The sequence below is a fragment of the Amblyraja radiata genome, chromosome 19 (assembly GCF_010909765.2).
Source record: "Amblyraja radiata isolate CabotCenter1 chromosome 19, sAmbRad1.1.pri, whole genome shotgun sequence".
NCBI lineage: Eukaryota > Metazoa > Chordata > Chondrichthyes > Rajiformes > Rajidae > Amblyraja > Amblyraja radiata.
Window position 1 is genome coordinate 34,534,024 of NC_045974.1, and position 22,893 is coordinate 34,556,916.

General features: G+C 44.8%; 1 protein-coding gene across 2 annotated transcripts in view; it reads right to left on the minus strand.

The window, feature by feature from the left end:
• mettl25 (methyltransferase like 25) overlaps positions 1 to 22,893 on the minus strand; it is a 112,095-nt gene that overhangs the window by 45,364 nt on the left and 43,838 nt on the right. For both annotated transcript variants that reach the window (XR_004414884.1, XM_033038203.1), the window contains exon 4: positions 16,569 to 16,722. Coding sequence is in view for 1 of the 2 variants with exons in the window: in XM_033038203.1 (XP_032894094.1) it covers positions 16,569 to 16,722 (154 nt within the window). In the remaining variant the exon portion in view is untranslated. The remainder of the gene's footprint in view (positions 1 to 16,568; positions 16,723 to 22,893) is intronic.

Below are 22,893 nucleotides of genomic sequence, written 5' to 3' on the forward strand. Positions count from 1 at the left end.
ACAAAGCAATTATGTTCTTCATTTCTTCACTACCCGTGTTCAGTTTGTCAGGTACTTTATCTTAAAATAGATGGTCTGAGGAAGGTCCTTGACCTGAAACATCACCTATTCCTTTTCTCCAGAAGTGCTGCCTGACCCGCTGAGTTACTCCAGCTTTTGTGTCTGTCTCGATGTTGGATGGGGTAGACTGGGAAAATTTAATGGAGATGTGCGGTGAAATTTATTTCACACATAGGTTGGTAGGTGCTTGGAATGGTCTACCAGAGGTGGTGGTGGAAGCAGATATTTTACTGTTAATTGAGAGGCTTGTAGATAGCCACATGAATATGCAGGGTTATGAAGCATGTACAGGGAGAAGGAATTAGTTGAAGTAGGAACCATGATTGGTTCGGTCATTGTGGATCGAAGGGCCTGGTCTTGTGCTGCACTGTTCTGTGTTATATGTTTCAAAAATAAAAGTTGCTTTTACGCATATTTCATGGATTTATAATGTTTAGGCTCTCAGGAAATAATCAGCCCATTATGTAAAAAAAAACACAATTTTGTAACATCCACCTGGGAGTCGCATATGCTTTAGTAATAACACCATTAAAGGATCACAACAAACTTTCACAAGGCTCATAAACCAGCACATTTAACTAATAATCAGTACCGGCTGATATTGGCTAGTCTGGCCTCAGAGAAAAGTAGGGAAATATCTGAATGAATGTTCATTAATGATTTATATTTTATACACTGGAGCCTACTGGAATGTGAATGAGCAGGTCTACTTTACCTCTTGGAAAACTTTCATGAGCTATTCAAATTTATTATGCTACTGATTTGTAGCCTGTCACCCAACCTCCTTTGTAGCTCTACTGATTAGAGTTACATGGATATCTATTGTTTAAATTAAACAGGTCTGTTGACACTATTCAAATCGATAGACCGACCGATTTTGTCATTGGTTTTTCTTATCAAATTCTTTCATCTTTATTTTGTCAGGACAAGCTAAATCTAAAATGCATAATCAGCCTTAAACAAAAGGTTTTTTGATTTCAATATTGTGATTTTAGGATTTTTTGGTAAATAAATCAAGGAATAATTCAGTGCATAATTGCACACACTCCGTGGAATACAGCTACATATATATATATGTGATGGTGTTAGGTAATCCCAGTGTATTAGTCTCAGCAATAAACAGCTTTTCTTTGAATGACAACAACATTTTAATCAACAAGAACAGCTCATTAAAGTAACATAGTTACTTCACTGAATGTTTTATAAATATATCAACATGGGATAAAATACAGTGCACTCCATAATGTTTGGGACAAAGACCCATCATTTATTTATTTGCCTCTGTACTCCACAATTTGAGATTTGTAATAGAAAAAAATCACATGTGGTTAAAATGCACATTGTTCGATTTTATTAAAGGGTATTTTTATACATTTTGGTTTCACCATGTAGAAATTACAGCTGTGTTTATACATAGTCCTATCATTTCAGGGCACCATAATATTTGGGACACGTGGCTTCTCAGGCATTTGTAATTGCTCAGATGTGTTTAATTGCCTCCTTAATGCATGTATAAGAGAGCTCTCAGCACCTAGTGTTTCCTCCAATCTTTCCATCACCTTTGGAAACTTTTATTGCTGTTTATCAACACGAGGACCAAAGTTGTGCCAATGAAAGTCAAAGAAGCCATTATGAGGCTGAGAAACAAGAATAAAACTGTTAGAGACATCAGTCAAACCTTAGGCTTACCGAAATCAACTGTTTGGAACAACATCTGAAAGAGAGCACAGGTGATCTTACTAAATTGCAAAGGGACTGGCAGGCCAAGGAAGACCTGCACAGCTGAAGACAGAAGAATTCTCTTTAATGAAGAAAAATCCCCAAACACCTGTCTGACAGATCATAAACACTCTTCAGGAGTCAGGTGTGGATTTGTCAATGACCACTGTCCGCAGAAGACTTCACGAACAGAAATACAGAGGCTACACTGCAAGAAGCAAACCACTGGTTAGCCGCAAAAATAGGACGGCTAGGCTAGTTTGCCAAGAAGTACTTAAAAGGGCAACCACAGTTCTGGAAAAAGGTCTTGTGGACAGATGGGACGAAGATTAACATATCAGAGTAATGGCAAGTATGGAGGAGAGAAGGAACTGCCCAAGATCCAAAGCATACCACCTCATCTGTGAAACACGGTGGTGCGGGTGTTATGGCCTGGGCATGTATGGCTGCTGAAGGTACTGGCTCACTTATTGTCATTGATGATACAACTGCTGATGGTAGTAGCATAATGAATTCTGAAGTGTATAGCACATCCTATCTGCTCAAGTTCAAACAAATGCCTCATAACTCATTCGCCGGCGGTTCATTCTACAGCAAGACAATGATCCCAAACATACTGCTAAAGCAACAAAGGAGTTTTTCAAAGCTTAAAAATGGTCAATTCTTGAGTGGCCAAGTCAATCACCCGGTTGAGCATACCTTTTATATGCTGAAGAGAAAACTGAAGGGGAATTGCCCCCAATTCAAGCAGAAGCTAAAGATGGCTGCAATACAGGCCTGGCAGAGCATCACCAGAGAAGACACCCAGCAACTGGTGATGTCCATGAATCGCAGACTTCAAGCAGTCATTGCATGCAAAGGATTTGCAACAAAATACTAAACATGACTACTTTCATTTACATGACATTGCTGAGTCCCAAACATAATGGTGCCATGAAATATATGTATAAACACTGCTGTAATTTTTACACGGTGAAACCAAAATGTATAAAAATTGCCTTTAATAACATCTAACAATGTGCACTTTAACCACTTGTGATTTTTTTCTATTACAAATTTTAAATTGTACAGAGGCAAATAAACAAATGATGGGTCTTTGTCCCAAACATTATGGAGGGCACTGTAAGTAAATATTTATTGAGTGTGCAAGCAACTGTTTTTGCCACTCGCAAAATATAGGCAATGGCTTAACCAGTCCAGAAAATGGAGTGGAGATAATTTGCTGTTATAAATTGGTGAATTTCTTCAAAGAACAATCTTAGTACATGCCTCTCACGGAGATGACGGTTACCTAGATTAGATGTGATGGTAAAAAACATGCCTAATCCATTTTTAATCTTAATTAACCTTCCTAATCTTCACAACTAATATTCAATTAATAGTAGTTGATATTAAAATAATTAATATTCCTAAGCTTCACAATTAACATTTCTATATATATCAAGAACTTGTTACAGATGGCACGATGGTGAGAGGGGAGGGGGGGGGGGGGGGGGGGGGGGGGGGGGGGAGTCACATAACCAGAAAGGAGTGAAAATGAATAAAAAAATAAAAATGGGGAAAAACAAACAAAAGGATATTTTAGATTTTGGAGAGTTAATTGTTGTAAAGTAATGTAATGAGGATTACGAAATTATCAGATGTTGGAGAAGTCCATGGTGTGAGCTTGGTGCTTGGGATCACCGAGGTTGGGTTCACATTTACAGATATCTGCATTCCAGCATAATCACATTTTCAAGATTTGGTTTTGAAAGTGAAGTGACAGTCTAACTTATTATACCAAACTGGGTAATCAATCCAGATTTGATATTTTGACATCTTGGTAGGCAGTACATATAGATGTTTAAATTAATAATCTACAGATTTGGGACTATAGGGATAAGAATACTCCAGAATTAGAAGGCAAGGACATTTATTGTGTAGAATGAGATAACTGTGGAGGAGATACATAAAGTCTTCTTTCAATTAATTTGTGGGATGGATCCATTGTTTAAAGGACAAGTATTTATTGCCAATCCCGAATTATACTTGAGGCGGTGGTAGTTAGCTGCCAATTTAAATGCTGCTGTGCTTAGATGACATTATGATGTTCAATAGGTTGGATATTCCAAGATGGACGTGTAGTAACAATGAAGGAACAGTGATACATTTTCAAGTCAAGAACACTTGGAGAAGGACCTGCAGATTAAAGGGTTCCGAAATACCTACATATTTAGTGCTGTTCATGGCAGACTTGGTAAATAACTCTCAGACATTTGATGAAAGGTCCATACTGCAATCATATGCATGGCCGTCCGAAGGGGGGGTGTGTTGGGTGCGACCGCACCCCACCTTATCCCCCCAGAGTAAGAAAAAATCCCGAGAAAAAAAAAAAAATCTGGAAAAAAATCGGAAAATAAATCTGGCCAACGGGATAAGGGGCGGGCAGACACCGCACCCTCCGGGCCCGGGGCGGGGGGAGGGAGCGGTGTCTGCCCGCCCAGTCCAGCATCTCCATCCGCGGCGTCGGAGCCTCACCAACGGCTTGCCTGGCGACCAGGAGACCGTCCTCCCGTCGCCAGGCGGGAGTGGCTGAATCTGAACCCAGTGGCTGTAACCCCAACACCAGACGCCGCTGCGGCGGGGCCCGCTCCTCTCGCCTCCCCCCGCCGCCGGGGCCCAAGCCATCTTCCCCCCACGCCACCCTCGCTGGGCCCACTCCACCCCTGCTGGGCCCACTCCACCCCCGCTGGACCACGCCATCCCCGCTGGGCCCACGTCACCCCCGCTGGGCCCACGCCACCCCCGCTGACCCCCGCTGGGCCCACGCCACCTCAGCTGGGCCCACGCCACTCCAGCTGGGCCCACGCCACCCCAGCTGGGCCCACGCCACCCCCGCTGGGCCCACGCCACCCTCGCTGGGCCCACGCCACCCCCGCTGGGCCCACACCACCCCCGCTGGGCCCACACCACCCCCGCTGGGCCCACACCACCCCCGCTGGGCCCACACCACCCCCGCTGGGCCCACACCACCCCCGCTGGGCCCACACCACCCCCGCTGGGCCCACACCACCCCCGCTGGGCCCACGCCACCCCCGCTGACCCCACTGGGCCCACGCCACCCCCGCTGATTCCCACTGGGCCCACGCCACCTTCATCTTCGTCCCCCCCGCCAGAAAGAGGGGGGGATGTGGGAGGGGCAGCGAGAGAGGGGAAGGAGGGGAGAGAGAGAGAGATGGGGGAGGGAAGAGGGAAAGGGGGATTATCTTTAGTGAGATTGCAAAATTAAGGTAGGTTTTAGAGCTATTATATTTTATCCTCCATATGAATAATTTTAACCAATATCAAATAATATCAAACAATTGGAACTGCTTTCTTTTCCTTGATAATGATACTGAAAAATATAAATTCCATAGTTTGTGACATAAATATACATTTTAATGGGATAATTATATACAGATGTAACATTTCCATTTCGAGATGGGGGTGGGGGCAAATGTGCGTCAAGCCAATAGCCTAATCGTTAAAGATTTAAAAGATAGCCTAATTGATAAAGAGCTGAGAAGAGGAATCGGAGCTGCCAAGGAAAGGTACTCTGAGAAGTTGAGGAGCAAGTTCTCAGCTAGTGACTCTTCCTCAGTTTGGAAGGGCATGCAAGAAATCAGCAGCTATAAGGGGAAAGCCCCCCGCTCTTTGGACAATCGTCAGCTGACGAACTACCTGAATGAGTTTTACTGCAGGTTTGAAAATCAGAAGCGTACCCCTGGTACCCCCTCCCCAACAAACACAGCCAGACCCCAGTCTGCAAAGAATGGACCCTGCACCCTCTCCTTCCCATTCACCACCTCACACCTACTTAAGGCAAGACTCCAGTAATGAAAAGAGTGGACCCTTTTCCACCCCCACCAACACTTCACACCCAATTACTCATTTTTAACCAGTCCCTGCAAAGATGCACTGTTCCCTGCCTGCTTCAAAGTCTCCACTATTGTCCCTGTACCCAAAAAGGTAAGGATTACTGTCTTAATGACTACAGGTTTGTCGCACTGACCTCTGTAATCATGGAGACCGTTGAAAGGCTTGTGCTGGCCAAACTGAAAAATATCACAATCCCTCTGCTGGACCCTCTGCATTTTGCATATTGGGCCAATAGATTTGTGGATGATGCAGATGTGAGTGGTTTTGCATATAGTGAAGATGGTTGTGAAAGATTGCAGCAGGATCTGGATCAATCTGGGCCTACACTTCATCCTCCAGCACCTAGACCGCCAGGGAACCTGTGCGAGGATTTTGTTTGTTGATTTTAGCTCTGCATTCAACACCGCTGTGCCAGAGCTACTACGCTCCAAACTTTCTGAGTTGACTGTGCCTGAACCCCTCTGTCAGTGGATCACCAGCTTCCTGACAGACATGAAGCAGCATGTGAGACGGGAAAGCATATCTCGGACCCGCAAACACTCAGCATAGGAGCACCGCAAGATCTCTCCCCTCTCCTCTACTCTCGCCACACCAATGACTGCACCTCCACAGACACCTCTGTCAAGCTTCTCATGTTTGCGGACGACACAACCCTGATTGGACTGATCCAGGATGGGGGATCTCTGAACTCTTTTCAATTTGACATCTTTCCTATAACATGCTGCCCACACTGCATCACTCTACGGCTACATCTATCTTTCCCTCTCAAACGCATTCTCCTGCCTTCTCCCCATTACCTCTGACACCGCTATCAATCAAGAATCTATCAATCTCCTCCTGAAAAATGTCCATTGACTTGACCTCCACAGCTGTCTGTGGCAATGAATTCCACAGTTCACCACCCTCTGACTTAAGAAATTCCTACTCATCTCCTTCCTAAAGGGATGTCTTTTAATTCCGAGGCTGTGGCCACTGGTCCTAGACTTTCCCACTAGTGGAAACATCCTCTCCACATCCACTCCATCCAGGTTTTTACCAGGCTGGGACAGACTGCAACAGCTTCACACCATGTCCCAAAGCTTGTGTCCTGTCCTGCATCACCCAAGGCAGCAGAGACATTATAGGAGAGGGCAAGCACCGTAACAAAGTAGCTCACGATGGTTTGGGTAACATTCAGGAATGTCTATGCATGCCACATCATGAATATTACTGAAGAACGGTCTTGACCCGAAATATAATCTCCAGAGATGCTGCCTGACTCACTGAGTTACTCCAGCACTCTGTGACACGTCATCTATCCATGTTCTCCAGAGATGCTGCCTGACCCGCTGAGTTACTCCAGCACTCTGTGAAACGTCGTCTATTCATATTCTCAGCAGAAGCTGCCTGACCCACTGAGTTACTCCAGCACTTTGTGTCTATTTTCCCTTCACCCATCTGCCCAAGCCCACTCTCCCCCCTCCTTTCCTATGTTCCTTTCCACCCATAAACCTCTCTCTGCCTTTACATTTCACTCCTCTTTCAAATCTGCTCTACTTATCTACATTCATTTTTCTTCTTAACTTTTTAGTCATAGAATGATGCAGTGTGGAAACAGGCCCTTCAGCCCAACTTGCCCACACCGACCAACATGTCCCATCTAAACTACTCCCACTCACACGCGTTTGGCCCATATCCATCTAAATCTGCCCTATCCATGTACGTGTCCAAATGTCTCTTAAACATTAGGATAGTCCCAGCCTTAACTACCTCCTCTGGCAGCTCGTTATATACACCCAGCACCCTTTGTGTGAAAAAGCTACCTCTCAGATTCCTGTTAATTTCTGAAATAGTGGTCATAAATTTGGTGCAAAAATGCTCGAAAATAAGGCTCAGAATGCATCAGAGAGCATCTAAAACCCCAGAGCTTCCAGGGCCCTTAAGCGGGCCCTGGACCCTGGCATCGAGGGACTTCACGCTTCGCGCTCATGATGTGCGCAGCGCGCACACTATTTCACATTAAATTTTTTGTAATCCTGTCATGCCACCCCCCTTTTTGGACCTGATATGCGTCATGATACATGCAGTATCAATAAAAAAAAACCACTTTGCTCTGAATGGTGTCAAGCTTCTAGTTTGTTGTTGGAAATCCACTCATCTGGAAAAGTGGAGAGTTTTCCATTAGGATCCTGACGTAGCGGTCAAACAAATCAGAAAGTGAACCTGGCCTAAGTATTGCTGCATAGAAACATAGTCTGACACATTTTACAGCATTGAATAGAATAGAATTGTAGTTATCACTAGACCAAGTGTGCACCCGTTGGGCCCGTCCCCCAAGGCAATATTCCACCACTGACCCATAGCCCCCAACTGCGCAGGCGGCTGACGGGCAGGGCAAGTGGAGAAGTGGTTTTGTAAAGTGGTTTTTGTAAAGTTTAAAATGTCAATAACTTGTAAAATATAACATCAATCTGAACTAAACTTGCTACAGCACATCACAGGACAATGGTGAGTAAGCAACTTACCGCACACAAACAAACAAGATGAGAGTTTTAGCAATATATATACCAGACCAAGTGCAGACCCGTTGGGCCTGTCCCCATCGCAATATTCCACTAATCACCCATAACCCCTGGCTGACGGGTTCCCATTGTGACACCAGAGATCCCCGTTGTGACGCGAGTCATGGCAACACTCCCCCAACTGCGCAGGCGCGGCCAGCAAGTGGGAGTGCGACTGCGATGTTTTTAAAGTTCAAAATAGTTCCCCTCCTCCATTATCCTCCCTCTCCCCACCCTCCACCAACCCTCCTCTGCCTCCTTCCCTCACCCCCTTCTCCCTCTTCCCCCTCCCGTCCTCCATTACCTCGCCATCCCTCTTCCAACCCCTATCCTCCTCCATTCCCCCATCCCACTCCCCCACAATGAAAAATGCAATGTTTTTTAAAAAAATGAAACCGCCCCTCTATACCACCACCCATAATGAAAATCACGATGGTTTTTTTTTAAATGAGACCTCCACCCTATCCCACCCCCCCACAATGAAAATTGTGATGTATCTTTTAAAATGAAACCTCCCCCTTATCCCATCCCACCCCCCCCCCCCCATGAAAATAGCGATGTTTTTTTTTAAAATGACAAAATGCAAAATTGCATTCTCACATATGACATTAACATTTATTGGAGATCAAAATCACAACAAAAGTGTTATTATTCAAATATAGGTATATATATTGTCATCAAGGAATAGGTGCAATTAATGTCTGAGTACACAAACAAGATTGTAAAATTAACTTACTGAATTCAATTTGGTCAATGTGTTCAATTTTGAGAGTGGCACATCAAATCAAGTCAGAAACAACGTAAAACGAATAACCGTTATTTTAAATACAAGTAAGCTCTCACATCTAGTGCTGTAGAACTAGCAGAACTAGTTCTCTAGTTCTGGAGGCCTAGGAGCGGTTAGAGCAGCGTCTGGGCGGTGAGTTTAAAAAAGGAACACGGGGCTATGTTCCATAGAGGCCCAGGAGCGGTTGGAGCGGCTGATGCAGCGTTGTCCACTTTGCAACGTTCCATCACGCTTCAAAAGAAGTGGTCTGGAGGAAGCCGCTGATTGGTGGAAGCAGACTAGAGGAAGCAGCTGATTGCGAGCAACCCCAGGTTTGTATTTCTGCTTTCTGGTTAAAGGTTCAGTGAGTTAAGGGTTCAGTGAGTTAAGGGTACAGTGAATTAAGGGTACAGTGAATTAAGGGTACAGTGAATTAAGGGTACAGTGAATTAAGGGTTCAGTGAGTTAAGGGTTCAGTGAGTTAAGGGTACAGTGAATTAAGGGTTCAGTGAGTTAAGGGTTCAGTGAGTTAAGGGTACAGTGAATTAAGGGTGCAGTGAGTTAAGGATGCAGTGAGTTAAGGGTACACTGAGTTAAGGGTACACTGAGTTAAGGGTACACTGAGTTAAGGGTACACTGAGTTAAGGGTACAGTGAGTTAAGGGTACACTGAGTTAAGGGTACACTGAGTTAAGGGTACACTGAGTTAAGGGTACACTGAGTTAAGGGTACACTGAGTTAAGGGTACACTGAGTTAAGGGTACAGTGCTTTTTAGTAAAGGTACAGTTTAAAGGATTAAGATTTTTTTAGTGGGAGTGAGTTGATTTAATTTGGGGGTAAGCCATGCCAGTTGAGATCAGCTCCATGGTTTGCTCATCCTGCAACATGTGGGAGATCAGGGATATGGTCGGTGTCCCTGGTGACTACGTGTGCAGGAAGTGTGTCCAGCTGCAGCTCCTGGCAGACCGCATTGAACGATTGGAGCTGCTGTTGGATTCATACTGGAGCAACCACGATGCTGAGAAAGTAGTGAATAGCACGTACAGTGAGTTGGTCACACCGCAGGTAAAAGGTAAGAGGACAGAAAGGGAACGGGTGGCCACTAGCCAGCGTAGCAATAGGCAGGTAGTGCAGGAGTCCCCTGCGGTCATCTCCCTCCAAAACAGATATACCATTTTGGATACTGTTGGGGGAGATGGCTCATCAGGGAAAGGCAGCAGCAGTCAAGTTCATGGCACCGTGGGTGACTCTGCGGCACAGGAGGGGAGGAAAAAGAGTGGAAGGGCTATAGTAATAGGGGATTCAATTGTAAGGGGAATAGATGAGTTTCTGCTGCAGCAAACGAGACTCCAGGAGGGTATGTTGCCTCCCTGGTGCAAGGGTCAGGGATGTCACTGAGCAGTTGCAGAACATTCTGGAGGGGGAGGGTGAACAGCCAGTTGTCGTGGTGCACATTGGCACCAACGATATAGGTAAAAAACGGGATGAGGTCCTACAAGGAGAATTTAGGGAGCTAGGAGGTAAACTTAAAAGTAAGACCTCAAAGGTTATAATCTCTGGATTACTACCAGTGCCACGTGCTAGCCAGAGTAGAAATAGGAGGATATTGTAGATGAATACGTGGCTTGAAAAATGGTGCAAGGGGGAGGGATTCAAATTTCTAGGGCATTGGAACCAGATCTGGGGGAGGTGGGACCAGTACAAAGAGGACGGTCAGCACCTGGGCTGGAATGGAACCAATATCCTTGGGTGAGTGTTTGCTAGTGCTGTCGGGGAGGATTTAAACTAATGTGACAGGGGGATGGGAGCATGAGCAGAGAGACAGAGGGGTGTAAAATGAGGGTAGAAGCAATAGGTAGCAAGGTGAAAAGTAAAAGTGGCAGGCAGACAAATCCAGGGCAAAAATCAAAAAGGGCCACTTTTCAACATAATTGTATAAGGGGTAAGATTGTTGTAAAAAAAAGCCAGAAGGCTTTGTAAAATAGAATAGAATAGTTTCTTTATTGTCATTGTAACATGAACCATGTACAACGAAATTTAAAAATGTCAGCCAGTCAGTGTGTCTCAATGCAAGGAACATTCGTAATAAGGTGGATGAATTGAATGTTCGAATATGATATAGTTGGGATCACGAAGACATGGCTCCAGGGTGACCAAGATTGGGAACTGAAAATCCAGGGATATTCAATATTCAGGAGGGATAGATAGAAAGGAAAAGGAGGTGAGGTAGCGTTGCTGGATAGAGAGGAGGTTAACGCAATAGAAAGGAAGGACATTAGTTTGGAGGATGTGGAATCGATATGGGTAGAGCTGCGAAACACTAAGGGGCAGAAAACGCTAGTGGGAGTTGTGTACAGGCCACCTAACAGTAGCAGTGGAGTTGGGGATGGCATCAAACAGGAAATTAGAAATGCGTGCAAAAAAAGGTAAAACAGTTAAAATGGGTGACTTCAATCTACATATAGATTGGGTGAATCAAATTGACAGGGGTGCTGAGGAAGAGGATTTCTTGGAATGTATGCGGGATCGTTTTCCAAACCAACATGTAGAGGAACCAATGAGAGAGCAGGCTATTCTAGACTGGGTATTGAGTAATGAGGAAGGGTTAGTTAGCAATCTTGTTGTGCGTGGCCCCTTGGGCAAGAGTGACCATAATATGGTTGAGTTCTTCATTAGGATGGAGAGTGACATAGTTAATTCAGAAACAAGGGTTCTGAACTTAAAGAAAGGTAACTTTGAGGGTATGAGACGTGAATTGGCCAAGATAGACTGGCAATTGATTCTAAAAGGGTTGAAGGTGGATATGCAATGGAAGGCATTTAAAGACTGCATGGATGAACTGAATTGTTCATCCCAGTTTGGATGAACTGGGATGAACTGGGATTTACTGGGATGGAGTCTTTACACCCTGCCCCCTGTAAAGACTCCATCCCAGAAAGAATAAATCAGGGAAGGTAGCGCATCTGTGGATAACAAGGGAAATCAGGAATAGTATCAAAACAAAAGATGAAGCATACAAATTATCCATAAAAGGCAGCCTAGCAGAGGACTGGGAGAAATTCAGAGTCCAGCAGAGGAGGACAAAGGGCTTAATTAGGAAAGGGAAAATTGATTATGAAAGAAAACTGTCAGTGAACATAAAAACTGACTGCAAAAGTTTTTATAGATACGTGAAGAGAAAAAGATTAGGTAAAACAAATGTAGGTCCCTTGCAGTCAGAAACTGGTGAATTGATCATGGGGAACAAGGACATGGCTACTTTGGTTCTGTCTTCACTAAGGAAGACATAAATAATCTGCCGGAAATAGCAGGGGACCGGGGGTCAAATGGAGGAACTGAGTGTAATCCAGGTTAGTCGGGAAGTGGTGTTAAGTAATTTGAATGGATTAAAGGCCGATAAATCCCCAGGGCCAGATAGGCTGCATCCCAGAATACTTAAGGAAGTATCCCCAGAAAAAGCGGATGCATTAGTGATAATTTTTCAAAACTCTTTAGATTCTGGAGTAGTTCCTGAGGATTGGAGGGTAGCTAATGTAACCCCACTTTTTAAAAAGGGAGGGAGAGAGAAAACGGGGAATTACAGACCAGTTAGTCTAGCATCAGTAGTGGGGAAAATGCTAGTCAGTTATTAAAGATGGGATAGCAGCACATTTGGAAAGTGGTGAAATCATTGGACAAAGTCAGCATGGATTTATGAAAGGTAAATCATGTCTGACAAATCTTACAGAATTTTTCGAGGATGTAACTAGTAGAGTGGATAAGGGAGAACCAGTGGATGTGTGGCTTTCGACAAGGTCCCACATAAGAGATTAATATGCAAACTTAAAGCACACAGTATTGGGGGTTCAGTATTGATGTGGATAGAGAACTGGCTGGCAGACAGGAAGCAAAGAGCAGGAGTAAACGGGTCCTTTTCAGAATGGCAGGCAGTGACTAGTGGGGTACCGCAAGGCTCAGTGATGGGACCCCAGCTATTTATCTCTCCATCGCAGGGGACAGACTCCTGACCGACATACATTACAAACCCACTGACTCGCATGGCTATCTGGACTACACGTCTTCCCACCCTGCCCCCTGTAAAGACTCCATCCCCTACTCCCAATTCCTCCGCCTACGCCGCATCTGTTCCCAGGACGAGACATTTCATACCAGGGCATCGGAAATGTCCTCGTTCTTCAGGGAACGGGGATTCCCCTCCGCCACCATAGATGAGGCTCACACCAGGGTCTCATCCATACCCCGTAACAGTGCTCTCTCTCCCCATCCTCGCACACGCAACCAGGGCAGAGTCCCTCTGGTCCTCACCTTTCACCCCACCAGCCGGCAAATACAACACATAATCCTCCGCCATTTCCGCCACCTCCAACGTGACCCCACCACTCGCCACATCTTCCCATCTCCCCCAATGTCTGCCTTCCGCAAAGACCGCTCCCTCCGCAACTCCCTCGTCAATTCTTCCCTTCCCTCCCGCACCACCCCCTCCCCGGGCACTTTCCGTTGCAACCGCAAGAAATGCAACACCTGTCCCTTCACCTCCCCCCTCGACTCCATTCAAGGTCCCAAGCAGTCGTTCCAGGTGCGACAAAGGTTCACCTGTATCTCCTCCAACCTCATCTACTGCATCCGCTGCTCTAGATGTCAGCTCATTTACATCGGTGAGACCAAGCGTAGGTTGGGCGATCGTTTCGCCGAACACCTCCGCTCAGTCCGCAATAACCTACCTGACCTCCCGGTGGCTCAGCACTTCAACTCCCCCTCCCATTCCCAGTCCGACCTCTCTGTCCTGGGTCTCCTCCATTGCCAGAGTGAGCAACAGCGGAAATTGGAGGAACAGCACCTCATATTCCGTCTGGGGTCCTTGCGTCCTTACGGCATCAACATTGAATTCTCCCAATTTGGCTAGCCCGTGCTGTCTCCTCCCCTTCCTTAACCCTCTAGCTGTCTCCTCCCACCCTCCCATCCGCCCGCCCTCGGGCTCCTCCTCCTCCTCCCCTTTTCCTTCTTTCTTTCCCCACCCCCCATCAGTCTGAAGAAGGGTTTCGGCCCGAAACGTCGCCTATTTCCTTCGCTCCATAGATGCTGCTGCACCCGCTGACTTTCCCCAGCAATTGTGTGTACCTTCGATATTCCAGCATCTGCAGTTCCCTTTTGAACTATTTACAATATATATTGGACGAGGGAATTGAATGCAACATCTCCAAGTTTGCAGATGACACGAAGCTGGGGGGCAGTGTTAGCTGTGAGGAGGATGCTAGGAGGCTGCAAGGTGACTTGGATAGGTTGGGTGAGTAGGCAAATGAATGGCAGATGCAGTATAATGTGGATAAATGTGAGGTTATCCACTTTGGTGACAAGAACAGGAAAGTAGACTATTATCTGAATGGTGGCCGATTAGGAAAAGGGGAGATGCAACGAGACCTGGGTGTTATGGTACACCAGTCATTGAAAGTAGGCATGCAGGTGCAGCAGGCAGTGAAGAAAGCAAATGGTATGTTAGCATACATAGCAAAAGGATTTGAGTATAGGAGCAGGGAGGTTCTACTGCAGTTGTACAGGGCCTTGGTGAGACCATACCTGGAGTATTGTGTAGTGTTTGTCTCCTAATCTGAGGAAAGACATTCTTGCCATAGAGGGAGTACAGAGAAGGTTCACCAGACTGTTTCCTGGAATGGCAGGACTTTCATATGAAGAAAGACTGGATAGACTTGGCTTGTACTCGCTAGAATTTAGAAGATTGAGGGGGGATCTTATAGAAACTTACAAAATTCTTAAGGGATTGGCAGGCTAGATGCAGGAAGATTGTTCCCGATGTTGGGGAAGTCCAGAACAAGGGGTCACAGTTTAAGGATAAGGGGGAAGTCTTTTAGGACCGAGATGAAAAAAACATTTTTCACACAGAGAGTGTGAATCTGTGGAATTCTCTGCCACAAAAGGTAGCTGAGGCCAGTTAATTGGCTATATTTAAGAGGGAGTTCGATGTGGCCCTTGTGGCTAAAGGGATCAGGGGGTATGGAGAGAAGGCAGGTACAGGATACTGAGTTGGATGATCAGCCATGATCATATTGAATGGCGGTGCAGGCTCGAAGGGCCGAATGGCCTACTCCTGCACCTATTTTCCATGTTTCTATGTATTATCGATCCGGCTTGCTAGCATGCAAAATATCAATCAAGTGTGTTTTAAGAGGTGGTTCACAATCTTGCTTCCTCAATTTTTTTGTATTTCATGTTCCCACTTTATTGGCCCTTTGAACAAAATTGATTTTAAAGGATTGCCTGGCAACCATTGTATATGCAATAAACAGACTAAAATACATGAAACATATAATTCTGAATACATATAATTTGTGTTTGGCAACGTTATGATGATCAAGAAGTAATAATGAATTACCAATCTTAGATTACATTATTTGCCTGAAAATAGCATAGCAGGCCTCGTGAAAACAATACAACTTTGTAATGATGGGTAAAATTATAGAAATTCAAATCCAAAATTCATATTCAAGAAAACTAATTTATTATTGAATTTCAAGCTATGCTACTGTAATAATACCTGCCGTCTGGAGTAAAATATTTTTAACAGGAGATGACTGAGAAAATCATTGCCATTAAACTGTACGAGCAAATCCAGTGATTTTCAAAACTGTAAGATTAGTTTGAAAGACAAATGCATGTGGTTTCAATTAAATGAATATTTATACTCCAAGAAAATGGAATGTATCTATTAATTTTCAGGCACCATCAACATTTTCCCTCTTTGTGTTAAGAATTACTTATTATTGTTTCCATATAATGTGCCTTGCATTTTTGCTGCTGCTAGTACTAACGATAATGGGACAGAGCTTCCGATCAGCTGTGAACCATCTGTGCTCTCTATTGACCTACATAATAAGTTTCAACTTAACCTGCAGACCTACCATTCACTCCTGAGATGCACCAACCCTCCAAACCAAGACTAAGCATGATTTAATGCAATCATATCAGAGGTGGAGACAAAGAGGACAAGCCCTGACCAATTTAACAATTGCAAGAAACCTTTGAAAGCTGCAATCCATACCGTTGTCAGCTGTCAGATGATAAAAACTATGAATGTTTCCAAATTTTTGTCATTTAGAAACTTCCAAAAACATTCAGCGAGATAATTAATATATTAAAATAGTTGTCAATTAATTCAAAATTATGCTTATTATTTAAGGCTTACCAAGGTGTTTCCATTAAATTCAAGAGTTGCTGTTCTTGGTCTAATGTATAGCACCAGGTCTAATGTATAGCAGATTTGCTGGGTAGAAGTGCTGGGGATTTCCTGTCGGTTCTTGCTCCATCATTAGATTTTGGGAAGAGTCAATAAGTTGCTAACAAAGAGTGACTGGCACATTTGGAACTTTAGCATTTGTGTCAAAATCGTGATGGTGCTACTTTGCTGAGCAATGTCATGGTTGTGAGCAGAACTACTTGCATTTGTTCACAAGATTTTGCCCTCGGCAACTCTCACTGTAGACTTTGTGTATTCATTATGGTTAACAGTTTCTGCTTCCAGCACTTTATCGACACATTACATATTCAATTTTGCTTGGCATTACTTTGTTTACCTTCCTTGTTATCCAATAATTCAAACTCTTCCGAGAGCAGGTGGTAGCAGCAGCCCACACTACAAACAGCTTTGATCTCTGGTTTAGTAATGAAGATGCGTAAAGTACTTGAGGCAAGGTCACCACAGGTGTGCAGACCGACCACCATAGAATCCTAGAAGGTAAGCAACAGAATCCTTGTTAAATTTATGTGACAAATCACAAGTAAAGCAATCAGCTCTGCAACACAGCAGGCCCATGAAGTTTCAAGATTTCAAGGTCAGTTTAATGTCACATGTAAGGTACAATTAAGGTACAGTGAAATTCAGATTGCCATAGTCATACCAATAAAAAGCAACAAGATATCCAAGTAAAATTTTAACATGAACATCCACATTAACATGACTCCTCCACATTCCTCACTGTGATGGAAGGCAAAAAAAGTTCCGTGTTTTTCCCTTCTATGTTCTCCCACGGTCGGGGCACTCGAACCATCTGATGTCGGGGCGATCTTGGCTCCCGCAACCTGCGGTCGAGCCCTCTGCGTCGGGGCGATCATGGTCCCGCATCGGGGGGATCTCAGCCCCCCACGCCGGGCGATCGGATTCCCGAGTCGGGGCTGGTTGAACCTGCTGCGACTTGGAGCTTCCCGACATCAGTCGCTATTCGAGCTTCCTCGATGTTGAAATCCGCAGGCCATGGTTGGAGCGTCGATCCCAGACAAGGGATCGCAGGCTCCGATGGTAAGTCCACGGTGCTGCGGTGGGGCTCAAAGTCAATCTCGAACAAGGTCTCCAGCTCCATGATGTCAGGCCGCAGAGTGACCGGAGATATGATTCAGAAATAAATCGCATCTCCGGCAAGGTAAGAGATTGAAAAAAAAAGGTTCCTGTGACCCCCCTCCCACTCCCCCACATAAAACAAATCAGAGAACACTAAAACTTACTCTTTAACACGTACTTAAAATAACAAAACAGAAGAAAGGACAGATAGTAGACGAGGCTGCCATCGCTGACGGGGTCATAAACTAAATACATAAAACACTATTTTTTACAACCTTCTGTGCTGAATATAGTTCAACATAGGCTGTGCTTATAATCTAGTACCTCATACAAAGCATGATTTTACTTTGTCACTTTCTATTAAGTATAATTTCCAGCAAGTAAAGGCTCATATAAGTAGTGAAAGTGGCGATTTGGGAGACCATATTACCATGGAAAATGGAAATGAGCCAAACATCCTTCTACATCAAAAGTTAACATTTGTCTTGATGTGTGCCATTGAAGTAATAAGAATACAGCCCATTTTTGCTAGTGAGGGAGTGCAGCGTAGTTCACCAGGTTAATTCCAGGGATGGCAGGACTGTCATATGTTGATAGAATGGAGCGGCTGGGCTTGTATAGTCTGGAATTTAGAAAAATGAGAGGGGATCTTATTGAAACATATAAGATTATTAAAGATTTGGACATGCTAGAGGCAGGAAACATGTTCCCGATGTTGGGGAGTCCAGAACCAGGGGCCACAGTTTAAGATTAAGGGGTAAGCCATTTAGAATGGAAATGAGGAAAAACTTTTTCACACAGAGTTGTGAGTTTGCGGAATTCTCTGCCTCAGATGGCAGTGGAGGTCGGTTCTCTGAATGCTTTCAAGAGAGTTAGCTTGAGCTCTTAAAGATAGCGGAGTCAGGGGATATGGGGAGAAGGCAGGAATGGTGTACTGATTGTGGATGATCAGCCATGATCACATTGAATGGCAGTGCTGGCTTGAAGGGTCGAATGGCCTACTCCTGCACCTATTGTCTATTTTCCTTCTCAGGCTTGAATACACAGAATCAAGTGAAATCAAGAAACTTCAAGGATTGTATAAATCAGCAAGAATGACATTCACACAAAATAGTAAGATTAAACGAGAACTTACCAGTTTGAAGTTTGATCTTGATTTTATGAGGATTTACGATGAGCGATTACGTGAAGAAGGGCTGTCCGTCTGCGTGCGCGTCAATCTTCAAAGCAGCGGTGTTAAATCACAGATAAAAAGAAGACCTGAGAATAGTAAGATTGAAGAAACTAGAACTTCCATGTGACCTTGATAGTATGAGGGTGGGAGCGGTGGGCACGTAATCGCTCATCGTAACTCCTCATAAAATCAAGATCAAACTTCAAACTGGTAAGTTCTCGTTTAATCTTACTATTTTACTTCGGAGTCACGTGAGTGACTACGTGAAGATTTCAAAGCTCTGTGATTTTACGCCGGTTACGAATCCAGGCGTCACACACTGAATGGATTGACCATGGATGCGTGTAATCATTAAAGCATTCAGACATTACGTAGTTAAGTAAGGACACTGATGCTTTAAATGAAAGAAAAGTTTAAAAAAAAACTAGTTTCCCCTCCCAACCTTGGGGGTAAACTAAGGGACAGAACTTAAAATGGTACGTGCAAACACCCCCAGTCCGTTAATAGGTTTGTTATACCGGTGGACCGTTATTTCATTCGTCCATCCTGCAGCCACTAGGATGCTGTCAAGAGGCACGTCCATTGCTCTTGCTGCCGACGTAGATGCAGCCCTGGTGGAGTGAGATTTAACCATATGAACGTTCACTCTGTTACCGCCATTACCCCCTTTGACCATCTGGAGATGGTTTGTGTTGACACCTTCTGGTCTGTTCTGAGCCTCTGTGGTTCTCCATAACTCTCAGATAGAGGTGTTAGTATGTTACCACACACACAACCGTAGGTCCTCTGGATATGCCAAGAACTGGATCTCCATCCCTGGCATTCCTGGCCTGCAATGTTTATATCAGGTTCCTGATTACGAATGTTGTGTTGTTCATATTGGTGGTCATGTGGTCCAACCGTAGCTTTTGCAGTGTCTGGACTCTTTGTCAGCATACCACCTTCAGGGTTAGTTATAGGCGGTCCCCACTGTCAAAGTAGGGTTAGTACCACGCTCACATCCCATGTGTCCGTGTACCTTGGTCTTAGTGTATTAGATTGTAAATTCTCTTCATGAATTTTGTTGTAAAGGGGTACGTTCCTATCGACCCGTGCCCTGCTTGCAGCATCAGATAGGAGGAAAGTGCGCCTCTGGCACTATTGATTGCACTATAACTTTGTTAGTTATAGTACTGAGTTGATAGGAAACTCCAAGACATCTGTTATCCGAACTGTGTTGTATTTGTTCGGACAGTCCTATGCCTTGAAAAGGCCTCCTCAGAATCTGCAGACCAACAAGTTAATACGTTCGTGTAGTGGATGATTACTCCCTGTAACTGGGTTCACTAGGAGGTCCCTGCTCTTGGGTACAGCCATAACTGGCTGGACTATAGTTCCCAACATTTTTGGGGACCAGGCTTGAGTAGGCCAATCTGGCACTACCAATATGCCTGTGGCTTAGTCTTGCTTGATTTTGGTCAAGCATTGGTTTGTGAGACAAATTTGCGGAAAGCATGCATAAACAATCCTCCCCAATTGAGGGAGAAAGCATCCACTGCCTTTGCTCCTGGATCCTGCTTGCAGGACACATATCTGGGTCACTGATGGTTTAGTCTAGATGCAAATAGATCAAAATCTGGTATGCCAAATCGTGTAGTTATTTCGTTAAATACTGCCTGATTCAACATCCATTCTGTGTTGTTATTAAACATCCGTGATCCAGCATCTGTCACCGTGTTATATCTACCTCGTAGATTTCCCAAATATTCCTCTTGATACACCAGTGCCAAATGAGGTTCGACAATCTATCGTAAGATACAGATTTTATACCACCCTTGTTAGTGGATATGTGCCACCGCAGTGGTGTTATCAATCTGAATTTGAACAAGCACCGGTTGCATATTGCTACAGAACCCCTTGAGTCCAAATTGTGCCCCCAACAATTCTGGGTAATTGATTCCATGTGTTGGGGAATTACAGACTCCTGCTCATTCCATCTGCCCCCACAGCTCTAGACTGTGTTAGTGGCTCCCCATCCTTAGCCGCTAGCATAGGTCTGAAGAACCCTCGATGGCTTTCAAGCAAATTTACTTTGAGCTTTCTCACGTTCGTTATCCACCGTTGTTATTCAACAATGGCCTCTGCTGGCAATCCATAGTTTTGCCAATTTTGCCTGCATGGAATCTGAGTGTTCGTTCCTTTGCTCTTTGTAATTCTGGTAATGCAAAGGGCCGTACGTACTGCTGGAAATGCGGCTACTATTTGCCAATTACACTCGCTGTTTGCCTGATAGATGGCTAGTATTTGACTATCAGGTCATAGCAGGCTTGATTAATATTTACTGTTTTTGATAGTAAATTCTAGGTAATCAATTACCCTTGTAGGTGTCAATTTTGATTTAACTGGATGGATGAGGTAACCAATTCTATCAAACAGGGTTTCGGTTTGCTTTGACTGATGCTTCTGCCAATTCTTGGTGACTCCAAAATGAAATTGTCCAAATATGCCATTACAATGTGGTTCTGAGACTTTTGTAGGCCCAGAATTGGTTTCCGTAGTTTAGTCAATGGTCTAGGAGCTGATGTCCACTCATTTGGCAGATCCATACCATCCAGTTAAACTTCAAATATCTCCTGTTCTTAGTGAATAGACACCGAATAGTATGCATCTTTGAGGTCGATGCATGCCATGTGACCATTTTATAGGAAGCTCCTATAAAACAGTAGTTAAACCGTAACAAAATTACTGTTTCTAAAAGTCTATACTGCACAAATGAGTTACACCTGGATGAAGTGACATCCTCCATCTGTCACATGTATGAATGGCAATCCTGCCCAAAAATACTGGGCCTGCCTCGAAGACAATTCCAGTCCGAGTTCCAAGTCTGCTTGGAACCTGTGTATGTTGTGCAGTAAAATTATCACCCGTTATTATCTGTTTTTAAAAACCCCGTTCTGAAATTTCTTGTTATTGTCATTTTGAACAAGAACACAAGAGTAAATTACCAACATGTAACTGCTCCACAATCCCTTGTTTCAGTAAACCCAGACCCACCTACCTCCATGGCTACCGGTGGTCTTGTGGTAAGCCCAAAGGCCCCTGATGCAGATTCCTTTTCTCTCCTTGATTGGGAGTAGGACTGGTAAGGAGTGTGGATTCCATGTTTCTCCCGACCTCTGCTTGGGTCTGGTCTGAAACCTCATCATACTGAGCCTGCCTTGTAGGACAATTCTGGCTATTATTTTGAGTCTGCCTTGAAAGACGACTCTGATCATATTTCCGTGCCCAGCTTTCAAGCTACTACCGGATCCAGTGAACCGCTTACCCCCTATGGAGGTGTGGGGTGTGTTGTCGCCTACTGATGATTTGCTTATCGTTGTGCGGATATTCTGCCAACTGCTGGCTCTTGAGGCCATATGCATGTGCTTCAGTATGTTCATACTTTAAATTCGAGATCAGTTACCTACTGATCATTCACACTCCCCTCCACTGAGAGTGAGGTTCGTAGGCAGCCCTGAAAACAGGTGCTGCCGCAGGCCCCTGAGGATACCTGTGCTGACATGGACCTTCCAGTGGACCTAAGTGAGATTCTAGCTTTGGTCAGGCTGAAAAGGACCATGAATGCTCCTCTCCTTAGAGCAGGAGACATTCGTGCAGCCCTGAAAACAGGTGCTGCTGCCTGCGGGTTCTCCATAATAGCTAGATTCCATCCAGGGAAGCACCCAGTGGAACCTGGATGATTGCAGAAGCACTTTTTTCTGTTTGTTTGTATGGAAGCTTATTATCCCTTTTATCTAAAGCATTTTGGTCTTGACTTAAACAGTGCAATATGTAAAACTTACTTACTTACTTCCTTTCTTCTGCTTGTCCCTGGGAAGGTTTCCCCCCCCCTCTTCTTTGTACTCTGATTCAGAGTGGTTTCTTCCACATGTAGTTCCCCCTCCAATGGGGAAGACATTGGGCTGCCCCATGTGCGAGGCTCCCGGCACCGGCACTGCTGTAGGCCGTGCTGATACTGCTCCCTCCTTTGGAGCAGATTATTGTTGGAGCAACTTCTCCATAAGTTGCTCCATGTGGGAGAAGTCGTCCTCAGACGCTCTCCGTTGAGGGAGGGTATCCCTCTTCCCCGGACTCATCTGAGTCAACGGTTTCGTTTAGACTTGCGGGTGGCATTACGTCCCGCAGGGCAACCATGGAGCTCCTGCTCCCGCACAAAGTCTCCTGCCAATTCTGCTGTCGGCGCTAACGTCGGGAAGCAAGGCTCCCGCTGATGCTGCTCCCTCCTTTGGAGCAGATCATTGTTGGAGCAACTTCTCCATAAGTTGCTTCATGTGGGAGAAGTCGTCCTCAGACGCTCTCCGTTGAGGGAGGGTATCCCTCTTCCCCGGACTCATCTGAGTCAACGGGTTAG